At 40.7% G+C, this 12,825-nt stretch overlaps 1 protein-coding gene across 7 annotated transcripts in view; it reads left to right on the forward strand.

Moving 5' to 3' along the window:
* The window catches only part of LOC122549307 (transcriptional activator GLI3-like), a 396,212-nt gene that overhangs the window by 300,183 nt on the left and 83,204 nt on the right, over positions 1-12,825 (forward strand). For all 7 annotated transcript variants that reach the window (XM_043688905.1, XM_043688906.1, XM_043688908.1 and 4 more), the window contains one exon: positions 7,399-7,604. In XM_043688905.1, coding sequence (XP_043544840.1) covers positions 7,399-7,604 — 206 coding nt within the window. The remainder of the gene's footprint in view (positions 1-7,398; positions 7,605-12,825) is intronic.

A 12,825-nucleotide genomic window follows, 5' to 3' on the forward strand; every position in this document is an offset into this window, starting at 1 on the left:
GTAATTAAAGGGGTATAAATGTATTGAATTGGCTTTCATAACTGAGTTATTTTTTTCTAGTGAAATCTGTAATAGAGATTTTGAACTTTATATAATCTTGGCATCGCTCCTTAAGTTTGCATATGGTGGCCACTGAATGAATTGATGCAGAAAGGTGTAAAGGTAAAAGATGGTGTTGGGGATTCATGAGTTGGCAGAGGGATGACAAGTGGCCATGGGGATAGATGAGGGTCATGGGTTGGCTTGGAGCATGTGGGGAGAGACAGAAGAAACTGCAGATGCTGGAATCTAAAATAGACAGATAGGAGGCTGGAAGAACACAGCAAGCCAGGCAGCATCAGGAGGTGGAGAAGTCGACATTCTCCACCTCCTGACGCTGCCTGGCTTGCTGTGTTTTTCCAGCCTCTTGCTTGTCTACTTTGGAGCATGTGGGGAGCCATTGAGAATGGTGGTTCAAGTGCATGGGTAACATAAATTGACACGAATGTGCATAGGGTCTGTGGGGGTTGGCATGGGGTTGCGGAAGAGGGCCGGAGGGTATAATACTTAAGAAAACAACCAAGGCAAGAGAGGCAGCCCTTTTAAGCAATTCATTTAGCATTCAGCAACTCCTGTGGTCATGCATGATTGGCATCCAAAGCTGGTGATCCTGAATCCTCCATCTTGCATCCACTCCCCTGTAACAATGATTTTCACCATTCTGACAAATGTAACAAGCCAGAAATTTCCCAGCTCTGGGAATCCATGTCGGGAATGAAAATCCTCCCTCAGGCCTAATAGTTTATCCACTGTGAGCATGCCCACTGTGTTCATTGTTTACAGGTTTGAATATCTTGTACCATCCCTGCATAAGACAACCTGTACTGTTCCCCACTGTCCATTTAATCTCCATTAACTACATTACCCAGGAAACCTGTCAACAGAATTGAGGACGTGATCTGACCGCCTTCAGTCCTCCATCCTTGATGAAAACCACAGTCACAGAACATAATAATCTTCTAAAACTTCACATTTGTAATAGGATTTTTTTTGTATCAGACTGAGAGGAGAGAGAAATGCACAGGTAAGGTAAAGCTCTGAACGATTGAATGGTGACACCAAGTCCACTGTTTGATGTAACAGCAAGGGTAGAAATTTAAGTTTAGATGGGCTGGATGTGTCAACGTATGCGGATGACACTAAGACAAGTGGTCAAGCAAAGTGACAGTGACATTTCGGGAATGGAGGCGGGGAGCCTCCGGGGTGGCCTGCCTCTATTTCTGATGAAGGGCTTTTGCCTGAAATGTTGAATTTCCTGCTCCTCGGATGCTGCCTGATCTGCTGTGCTTTTCCAGCACAAATCTGATCTAAACTTTGGTTTCCAGCATCTGCAGTCCTCACGTTTGCCTAGAAATTTAAGTTGAAGGCAGAGAATCAATGCAGAGGTCCTTACACACAATGATTAGAACGAAAGCTGTTGCTGAAGCATAGTCTATTATCTCTTTTAGATGAGAATCAGATACTTGCTAGTAAAAGAGGAATGTTAAAGTGGAGTGAAAAGGAGAGTAGGTTTAAACTCGGCAGTAGGTTTGGAGAAAATGTTAGCACAGATTTAATCTGTTAATCACTCATAACAGCTGCAGGATGAAAAGCTTTAATGAGGAGATGTTAGTAGGATTTTTGGTGCATTTGTAGTTCATATTCTGATGGCCAGAAGCCTGTTTATATGTCTTGGTCCCAATTTTAGCCTTTTAGCCAGGAGAAGAGCCTTTTATGTAAAAACATTCCTCTCCACGGTTAGAAATGTTTCGAAAGTGGGAAGAAGTAGAATTGTGATCTGGTACCATTTAATGCATTTTTTAAGCCAGGTACTGTATTCATGTTTGTTAGGTGTTGTCACGTTGATGTGATACAAATCCAGTAGCTCAGTTTATTTTCCCTCCATTTTGCGGTGGAGCTGGGTCAGGCCCAGGCTCTATGTGGTAAACCAATGTCATTGCACCTTGACCCAAAGCAATATAACCCTGGGATAGTGATTTTCCTTGTTGATAGGAAACAGATGATAGGGAAGATTGTATTGGAATCTCCCAGTGAGTAAACACAACAAAGAAATTTATAGTAATAAAATCACCAGTGTAGGAAATATACAGCAGGTTCTGCAGCATCTGAGAACCTTGCATCAAAAATGCTATTAGTAAAAAGCATTAGAGAAATTTATATGCTGATGAACCATGTTCAAAACAGCACCAGAAGTAGCTATTGCTAGGTGACTCTTCACAGCTGCACATGTCAGCTTACTCTGTTGGATATAGAGTGGTGTATGAAGGAGTGGAATTTGTCACGATAAATATGCCTTGTGTTTTTGCTAATACATAATCTGTATGCTGTATTCCCTGAATGCCTCTACGTAGTAATTATTATTTCAGATGAAAAGAAAAGTGGCTTAATGTAGGCTTCCTATTCTCTCTATTTCAACTGTCAAAAATACCAGATGTACAGTTATAGATTTAGAGTTTTAAAAACTTGTGCTGTGCCTGCAGACAATAATTTGGGCAGCACAACAGAATGTAGTACTGGTCGTTGTAGATTTCACTGGTGGTGGGAGTAATTTGATATGATGAATTAATGCCACAAACCATTCCCTCATTTTGGCTTATGAGGGCCTTTTTCTCCCTTTGGACTTTATTTTAGAGTAAACTATCCTGGTGTATAGCTTTGTGCATTGGGAACAAAGATTAGAAATTTGAGTTTAAGATCTGTAAGAACAATTAGACAATTAGAACAATTTTTCATCTGTTCCCTTTGGCTCAGTTTTTGATGAAGCTTCTTTACATATTCATTAAAAACATTCATGCAACAGTGTATTTGTATCATCATCCTGTCACCTCTCTCTGGGACCTGGATTTGAATCCAATCTGAACTTGCGATGAAAGGCTTCCATTAGTGATTGTGCTGTGGTGGGTACTGTTCTAATGCTAATATAAAGGGACAGTACAAATAGCCCTCATACAGCACCCAGTTGTATTGGATCCAAGCTCCAATAAATGTATAATACACACAATTTGATATTGGTGACAAACATGTTTCAATCACCAGCACTGATTGTCCTTCTTTTCAGAAGCATAAATAATCCACAGTCTGCAGAACTTAATCATTGAACCAAATTAATTGCTTTGTTACTTTGAGGAGTAGTTAGCTTTCTGATCTTCTAACCTTGAATCATATATTTCCTTTACTATGTATGCATCCTCCACCTGCAAGTACTGATTTTGTTTGCCAGTTCAGCAGTCTCATGTTGCCAACCAGTGACATCTAGCGTAATCTTTGGGTCAGAGACAGGATTGCATCTCCATACTCTGCATAGTCCAATATGGGTTTGGCTTTTGGGCATGTCATTCCCTGCAGGGAGCTTGGGACTGAGTTTTACCCCTTGAATGTGTGCAAGCTGTAGAGAATCATTTGCACAAAAATAAAGCAATGCTGAGAGTCCCTTCAAAATAAATGTGGTTCATGCACTGGAGGTGTTACTGGTTATAACTCTGGTCTTGGCCCAAGTGAAATTATCAAATGATCTGAGATGGGAAATGTAGTGTTTCACGTTTGTTCAGGCACAGTGGGCTAACCTGACACTAAGTAATGTATGGACCGTACCTTATACAAGGTATGAAGTCACAAATATGAGGAACTGTTAGCTAAGAATTTGAAATTTGTAGATTCACCAGGTTACCGATTTAAAAAAAAAGCAGAAACTGGACTGTAGCATTTAAGTGGTTGAACGAGATGATGAAGCACTACTGCCTTTAAAGGTTATACCTGGTTAGTTTTCACATTTTAAATAGCTGGCTTTAAATTGACATGTGAACAGCAATAACAATTTGAACTATATAACACCTAGAAACTAGTAAAACATTCCAAAGAAGTGGAAAAGAGCGTCAAAGGAGCATTATAAAACAGAATTTGACATCGAAGCTTATCTCGAAATATTGGGGCCATGGCCCAAAACCTTTATCAAAGAGATAATTTTTGAGGAGTGTCTTAAAGGAGGAAAATAAATTAGAGTGCGGAAAAGATTTGGGATGGGACCTGCAGATCTTAGAGACTTGGCAGCTAAAGGCATATTTACTAGTGATAGGGCAATTAAAATCAGAAATGCTTAAGACAACAGATTTGGAAGAGAATAGATTTCTTGGATGATTGTAGGGGGAGAGAAAATTGCAGAGGCAGGGAAGAGTGAGATCTTGAAAGGATTTAAAAACAAAAACAATAATTTGAAAATCAAGTGTTAATTAAGCAGGAATCAGGATAAGTCATTGAGTTGTGGATGAACAGTACTTAGTGCAACTGAGACAGTGTAGTTTTGGATGACCAAAGTTAGAGGGTAGAACATAGGAGGCCATCCTGCTGCATGTTGGAGTCTTGAGGTAACACAGACATGCTGTGGGTTTGAGCTGAGTCAAGGGCAGAGACAGATCATGTTTCGGATTGTAAATAGCCAATCTTAGTGATGTGATAGATGTACAGCTAGAAGCTTATCTCAGGATCAAACATGATTCCAAAGTTGCAAAATGATTGGTTCAACCTCAGATTTGCAGAGGAGAGGACAGGATTTGTTGGCTAGGAAATGGAATTATGGCATGGTCAGAAAATCTTCCTAATGTTCAGTAGGAGCAAACTTCTGCTTCTCCATTAGATGTCGGATAAATAGTCTGACAATTTGGAGACAATGAATGGGGTCAAAAGTAGTGGTAGCAAAATAGACCTAGGTTTTTTCAATACGCACTTGTAAAAAATTTTCTTGTGGGACGTGGAGATCACTGGCTGGGCCAGCATTTATTGCCTGTCCCTAGTTGCCCTTAAGAAAGTGGTGGTGAGTTGCATTCTTGAACCTCTACAGTCTGCCTGCTATGGGTAAACTCACAATGCCCTTGAGGAGGGTATTCCATAGAAATGTGGGAACAAGCGTTGTGTTTTCAGATGATGCCATCAAAGACCAACATTTAGTTAATATTTACGGGGAGGCTAAGGAGTCATATTTGGGAAACTAGAAAACTAGAAACAATGGTGCAGGAGAAGCAAGAGAGCTCACCGCTACCTCCTAAAGGATATTCAGAGATTGACAATTCATGAGATAAAACTCCTCCCACTTCCTTTGTCTCACCCTTGCCATTAAACCACCAACAGAAAGTGATCAAGCAGATCATAGAGTTCTATAGCACAGGATCATGTACTGGTCCAAAACAACCACCTAGCTATTCTAATCCCACTTTCCTCCACTTGGCATAGCAAGTGAACATCTAAATACTTCTTATAGGGGTTTCAGCTTCTACCATCCTCTGAGTGAAAAAATTCTTTCCTCTCAATCCCTGTAAACCTCCTGCCACTTACCTTAAAGCTATACCTCTGATCATTGATTTCTCTGGTCCTTTAATGTCTACTCTGTCTATGCCCCTCATAATTTTGAGCAACTCAATCGTGTGCCCCCTCAATCTTCTCTGACTCAAGGTAAGCAATCCAGTCTATCCAATTCTCATCAAAATTAAAACTGTCCAGCTCCACCAAGTATGTATTTATCAGTCTTAACATCTCTTTGTTTTGGTCAGTGTTTTCTGATGAAACACCTCTGGATTTTTTAATGTGTTAAAGGTGACGTATAAATGCAAGTTGTACGTGTTGTTGTTTTGAGGATGCCCTATTCGAAGTGAGTAATTTCCTTTAAAATCACTCAGATACAACAATCTTAGATAGAGTAACAATATTTCCAAAGGCTTGGACTAAATTTTAAGATGAGCCACAATATTGGTGGAATTAGAGCCAAAAATAAAAGGTTTAAATGTATAGAGAATTTTTTTTCCCAGCTCTTTATGAATCTTAAGATTCACTCTATTCCTAAATTCTTTCAGTTCATTTAATTTTGAAACAGTCACATGACATCATACTACATCTATTGTTTTTTAAAGTATTATTTCATTTACTGAAAGGTAAAAGAAAGAGAGAAATCACCAAGCATTCAAATAAAACTTAGAAAAAGAACAGGAGCAAATGAATGCAGATCAGCAATCCAAGTCCAGGCTCTCTTTAGCCACTATGGCTAACCATTACACATGCAGTTGGCCTGAAAGCGATTCTGAAACCGAACAAGAGGTCGGGATCTTCAGTAAACAGCCCATCAACTCTGAAACTATGTTTGTTATTGCTCTTCCCATATTATCTGCTAGTGTCAGAACTGCATCGCACCATGCTTCATTCAACATTACACCGTTTGCAATTGTGCTGAATTATTATGTGTTGTCATGATTGAAGAGATTTGAAAAGGAATCTGTTTTTAAATTTAGTTCTAAGATCCTCACTTGTAAAAGCAACTATAAGCATTTTATATTTGTCTGTTCAGTCACATTTTTGTGCATTGACATTAGCCATTTTTCAAGATTGAGCATCATTATAACTGATAACCCCTTCCATTGGAATAAAGGATAAAATATGTAAATAATTTAAGTATCTTAGTGTTTAATGTTGTAGACAAGTGAAGGGTAGCAGTGAGTTGCTATTCACTAAATCCTGACCCTCCGAGTTTGTTTTAGTGAGTTTTAGTTCCCCTGGAGATTAGCTTTGATCTTTGTCAAATTCAGATATTTCGACTCCCTTGTAACTGATAACTGAGTGGAATTGGCTTCTCACATCAGATTACAGTCTGTCATGGTGATTGGTGCCAACAGCAAACACTGATGATCACGGTCTGCAAAAATCTGCTGTTACATTCTCATAGCATCAAAGGAATGTGCTCCCCCCACTGCTCTCACAGCTGCTCCCAGTGGCTTTTGCTTACACAGTAAATTAATTGGAAAAACATGGGACAAAAGGCATTAGGTGGGGTCAGCTTGCAGTGTCGCAGCTAGCACATGATGGACTTTAATCATTGTCTATTCTAGAAGACCAAGTTAATGCAGGCAGAACCACCCCCTCCCCCCCCCCCCCACCCAACCAAAAGAAGAGGTGAAATGAGAGAACTGTACTGATACCTCAGAGTACTCGCTATGATTATTGCTATTCAGTTTTAAATGCAGCATTTTATGTAAGGGTCCAAACAGAGAAATACTAGAATGCTTGCTTACCTCTATTCAAGGATAAGAAAAGTTATAGTCTGGCAAAGATAGTTTTTCAAAACTATGTGCAAAGCTCATTATCTTACCAGCATTGTAACAGCCATTAATACCAAAACAAATGGTTAAATTTCTTGTCCGTGTTTTTGACTTCCGAGATCATTCACATGTCTGCATATGTTTTTGTACAGTATCATATGGTCCGCCTCATTTGTTCAATTTGTGGAATCCAGCTTCATTTGGTGATGAGAAATCAGACTAAACTACTAAATGAATTACTGTCATAACCAACTTCCCTCAATGATTTTGTTTTCCCTTTTAGGCCTCCTTCCCTTTCAGGTAGTCAAGCATTTTCCGACATCTCGCTCATCAGAATTTCCCCACAAAGAACCCCTGTTGGCACGACAGAACCAGTGTTTAACCCACCACACCCATACATTAACCCGTATATGGACTACATTAGGTCTCTACACAGCAGCCCCTCTCTGTCAATGATTTCTGCAGCCAGGGGACTCAGCCCGACTGACGGTGAGCATCATGCATACTTTTGCTGGCTTAGAATGGATTAAAGACAGTCTTAGAGTAACAAATGTATCAATTTAATGAGTTACAAAGATAAGATTCTGAATATTTTACAACTCAAATGTTTTCACCACAAAATGCTCATTGTCTTCTCTTTAAAATGATTGTCTATTTATGGTGGCTTCGATATAACCAACTGCTTATTTAATAATCATGGTGATCTAATAAACATTAAATGTTCTAATTAGATTATTGTTTGCTGCTTAAATGAAATCCTATTTTAGTAAAGACTCGTCTGATTTTTTAAAAACTGTTCTTCATGCACCTTTTTCTTCTCAGTGTTGTTTTGATTCCAGGTCTTTCACTTTAGGAACCAGTAGTTTCACAATGACATCAGTTAAAGACCTGGTTTCTGGAATGGGAGAACGTCCTTCAACCACAACTTTAAAAATGAAAAACAATCAAACTCTTACTTTTTGCTGAAATTTAAATGCATGTTATTATTAATTTCTGCATATATTAGGTTGCTGACAGTCATAAAATTTTGTGGTGTAATTTGGATTTATCAATTGATGAGATCACATTCATATAACTGCTCTTCCTAAACCTCTAACATGAGAGAAAATTTTAATCAATTAGAAATATGAAAACATGTAGGACTGAGTTGCCTAAGCTTCTTGGACATATGGGCTGCGGGTTGGCCACCTCAGTATAGCAGCTGCTATATTTGTTTCAAGTGGATCTTTACTTAAAATACAGGGAAATAGGATGACACTGAGTCTTACAGCATTGATGCTCACTTTTATATAACAGAATAAAGTACATGTGCTTCCAATTTGTGTTGCTAACAAGTTACAGTATCGCCCTGAATTTTCTGCACTTTAACCAGAGGAATGGCACAATGCAGAGAAGAGAGAAAGTGAGGGCTGCAGATGCTGGAGATCAGAGGTGAAACTGTGTTGCTGGAAAAGCGCAGCAGGTAAGGCAGCATCCAAGCCCTTCTTCAGGATTCCTGAAGAAGGGCTTGGATGCTGCCTTACCTGCTGCGCTTTTCCAGCAACACAGTTTCACCTCTGATCTCCAGCATCTGCAGCCCTCACTTTCTCTCTTCTCTGCATTGTGCCATTCCTCTGGTTAAAGTGCAGAAAATTCAGGGCGATACTGTAACTTGTTAGCAACACAAATTGGAAGCACATGTACTTTATTCTGTTATATAAAAGTGAACATCAATGCTGTAAGACTCAGTGTCATCCTATTTCCCTGTATTTTAAGTAAAGATCCATTTGAAACAAATATAGCAGCTGCTATACTGAGGTGCCCAAAACGACGATTCTCCTGTTCCTTGGATGCTGCCTGACCTGCTGCGCTTTTCCAGCAACACATTTTCAACAAGAGAAGATTCTTGTCATTACAGTTGTTCCTTTGCAATGTTTGGTGACATGGTTCATTGACTGAGACCAGGGATTGGGTTATTTGCCTGTTTAGAAGAATCAATTCTAGGCAAACCAAAAGGAATAATATAAGGAACCAGCGAAGAGGGCACTGAGTGGAGAGCATTTTTCCGCCGTGCTGTTGACTCAATGTTATTACAGCTGTATAGCTCTTCCTTTACTGCAGAAACTTCACGGCTGAAAAAGATACCATTTTATTAATAATTTGAATTTCACTGAGGCGGCTTCAAGCCAATCCAGATCTGATAACCTGATCCGAAAACATTGCTCACATTTTGACAAAATGCACCACAGCAGCTGAGACAATTCACAACATTTTAAGAATGATGAACAACTTTGTATACAAAACAATCCTCAAAATTCTTTAAAAAGCAATTCATCCTATCATCCAATGCTAATAGATCCTTAAAAAAATAGGATTCTGATCTAAATCCACTTTGTTGCTAAATCTATTAACTCTTCCTTCGACCGTATGTTATCTGTATTCCAAGTTATAGTGGAATCTGACCATTAGTTTTTCAGATTTATTGTTTAGACTAACAAACAGAGCAAAAATGTAATCTCTGTCAAACTCTCGTGATTGAGAGAGAGATTACATTGCAGAGAAAATGTTATTTAAAAATTATCGTTACTCATGGCCAAAGTGGCATCAACAGGTCCAGGAAGCAGGCTGTGACAGATTCATAGTAAGTACCTGTTCCGCTTTCAAAGCTAAATTCATGCCCAAGTGCCCTTGAAGAGGGAGCATCCTGAAGTTGTAGGATGAGGTGGGTCCGGGGGAGCTGGGGTGCTTTACTTCTCTCACTCCCACTAATTTGATTTAGTATCTCCCCTATTTTCTGCACCTTTTTGTTTTTTGTTGTTGTGACACTGACTTTGGTCGGTCGGCCTAACAAATCCACACCAACCCTTCGAAGAGCAATCCACCCCCCTCTGACTAATGCACCTCACACTTTGGGCAATTTAACATGGACAATTCACCTGGCCTGCACATCTTTGGATTGTGGGAGCACCCAGAGGAAACCCACGCAGACACGGGGAGAATGTGCAAACCCCACACAGTCACCCGAGGATGGAATTGAACCTAGGACCCTGGTGTTGTGAGGCAGCAGTGCTAAGCACCGAGCCACCTTGCTGCGGAATTGCTTAATTAGGTGATTTGGTCCTGAGTCTTTTTTAAAAAAAAAGAGCTGCAGTCTACACTGACCCTGGTGGGCACTGTTCATTAATTTTCACTTGGGTGTCAGGGTAACTTGATGAGTTTAGTAAAATTAAAGAATAGCAATATTCTTAATGGTTGTTTTTGGTGCAATCATTGTGTTCCCTACGCCTGGACTAGAAGGTCTGGGGTTCGTGTCCCAACTACCACAGAGGTATGACATAACAGGTTGATTGAAACAAAAAGAATTGTGTTCTTCTCCAATTGGTTTGGGCTTCTGAACAGAGAAAGGATACAGAAGGGGAAGGTGAATTTTCAATAATACACTTGTAAATCTCTGGAAGTCTTTTGCTTCTGAATTCAGCTATGCATCACAGGGTTACACGGCGACTGCTCTTCCCAAGACCACAAGAATATGCAGCGAGTTGTGAACACAGCCCAATCCATCACACAAACCAGCCTCCCATCCATTGACTTCATGAATACCTCTCGCTGCATCAGAAAGCAACCAACATAATCGAAGACCCCTCCCACCTTAGTTGTACACTCTTCCATCCTCTTCTGTCAGACAGAACATATAAAAGTAAGAACATAAGTACAAACAGATTCAAGAGCAGCTTCTTATCTGCTGTTATCAGACTTTAAATGGACCTTAAATGTTAATGTTGATCTCTCTCTGCACTTTCTCGGCAGCTGTAACACTGTATTCTGCACTCTGTTCTATTACGCTGATGCACTTATATAGTACGATCTGCCTGTGAAAGCACGAAAGGCAACACTTATCACTGTACCTCGGTACATGTGGCAATAATAAATCAAATCAAAATGAAGCACAGCCCTGGGGAGTAAGTGACATATATATGCTGTTGAGCTGGAATTCAGATTAGAACCATGTGAGTTGAATTCAATATGTTTTTTTTTAGATTAGATTACATTACAGTGTGGAAACAGGCCTTTCGGCCCAACAAGTCCACACCAACCCACCAAAGCGCAACCCACCCATACCCATTTACCCATTACCTAACAATTTAGCATGGCAAATTCACCTGACCTGCACATCTTTGGATTGTGGGAGGAAACCGGAACACCCGGAGGAAACCCACGCAGACATGGGGAGAATGTGCAAACTCCACACAGTCAGTCGCCTGAGGCGGGAATTGAACCCGGGTCTCAGGCGCTGTGAGGCAGCAGTGCTAACCACTGTGCCAACGTGCCGCCCACATAGAGTTAACATTTTGGGTCCAGTGACACTTCTTCAGAACTATTAAGGATATTTGATTCAACCTTCACAATACCATTTGTCTCTGTATCTGCACAGCCTGTCTTCTGTCAAATTATTTATGCCTTTGTTATCTCTCACAATTTCATTGCTCTCTGGTTGGCTTTATATCCTGCACACTCCATAAACTTCAACTCACCCAACACCCTGATGCCTGATCTATCAAGCAGCAATTGCATTGAATAGGTACACATACAACAGGATAAAGATAGAGACTGGGAGAAGCGTACAACAGTCGGGGGAGTGTATCTCATTCAATGCTTGGGAATTAGAATGCTTCCCGATTAGATCTGGAGTCAGGCAGGACTGCCCACTCTCTCCTGCCTTGTTTGTGTGTTGTATAGAGCCGTTTGCTGAATCCATCAGGAAGAATGCGATCCTCCGAGAGGTGACTATTCCAGGCAGCAGAGGCCTGCAGGTCAAAGCCTCCCTGTACATGGATGACATTGCTGTTTTTTGCGTCGATCCGCTGTCAATGCACAAATTCATGAGCCTCTGCAATCAATTCGAACTGACCCCTGGAGCCAAGATAATCCAGCAGGAAGGATGCGATCCTCTGAGAGGTGACTATACTCTACTGTGCAGAACAAAAGACCAGTCCTTTATTCCCTTCACCATCAGGACAAATTACCTGAAGGAGCTGGCAATATGGTTCAGAGGGAGTGGGAGGAACGCTTCACCAAGGTGAGGCAGAAACTGGGCTTTTGGGAACACTGCTGTCTCTGCATTGCAGGTAAAAAGCTGGTCATCAGATGTGAGGCGCTCTCTGTTGTATGTGGTGCAGGTTTGGTCCATTCCTTGAAGCTGTGCCTGTGCAGTCACCCGAGCATCTTCCACTTCATTTGGATATCTAAAATGGACCGCGCCTGCAGGAACACTATGTACAAAACTCTGGAGAAGAGTGGGGAGGAAAGTACCCAATGCTGTCCTCATTCTGATGGCCACCTTTATGTGTAGCTGCATCAAGCTGTACGTAGACTCTCTGTACGCAAATACCAAGTGTCACTACGTACTGAAGTTCTACTTGTTCCCAGTGTTGCGAAAGATGACACAGGCCTCGTTGCTTCAGAATGCTCCAGAGAATTGGACCATTCTGTATCACCTATCCCTCGTGAAGAAATTCACAAAGAAAACACTTTCGATTACAAGTCAATCAGGAAGTGGTCAGCATGTAGCATCCTCAAATTCCTGCAAAAAAAGGAGAGAGTCGATCCTGCTGGGTTGTTCCCTGAGCAGACTGTCAAAGTTATTTGGCAGAATGCTTTATCACCAGAACTTTCCAACAAGTACAGAGTTCTCACTCGGCTGGTGGTGAGCAGGGCACTACCTGTGAAGTCC

This window comes from Chiloscyllium plagiosum, chromosome 4 (assembly GCF_004010195.1).
Source record: "Chiloscyllium plagiosum isolate BGI_BamShark_2017 chromosome 4, ASM401019v2, whole genome shotgun sequence".
NCBI classification, from domain to species: domain Eukaryota; kingdom Metazoa; phylum Chordata; class Chondrichthyes; order Orectolobiformes; family Hemiscylliidae; genus Chiloscyllium; species Chiloscyllium plagiosum.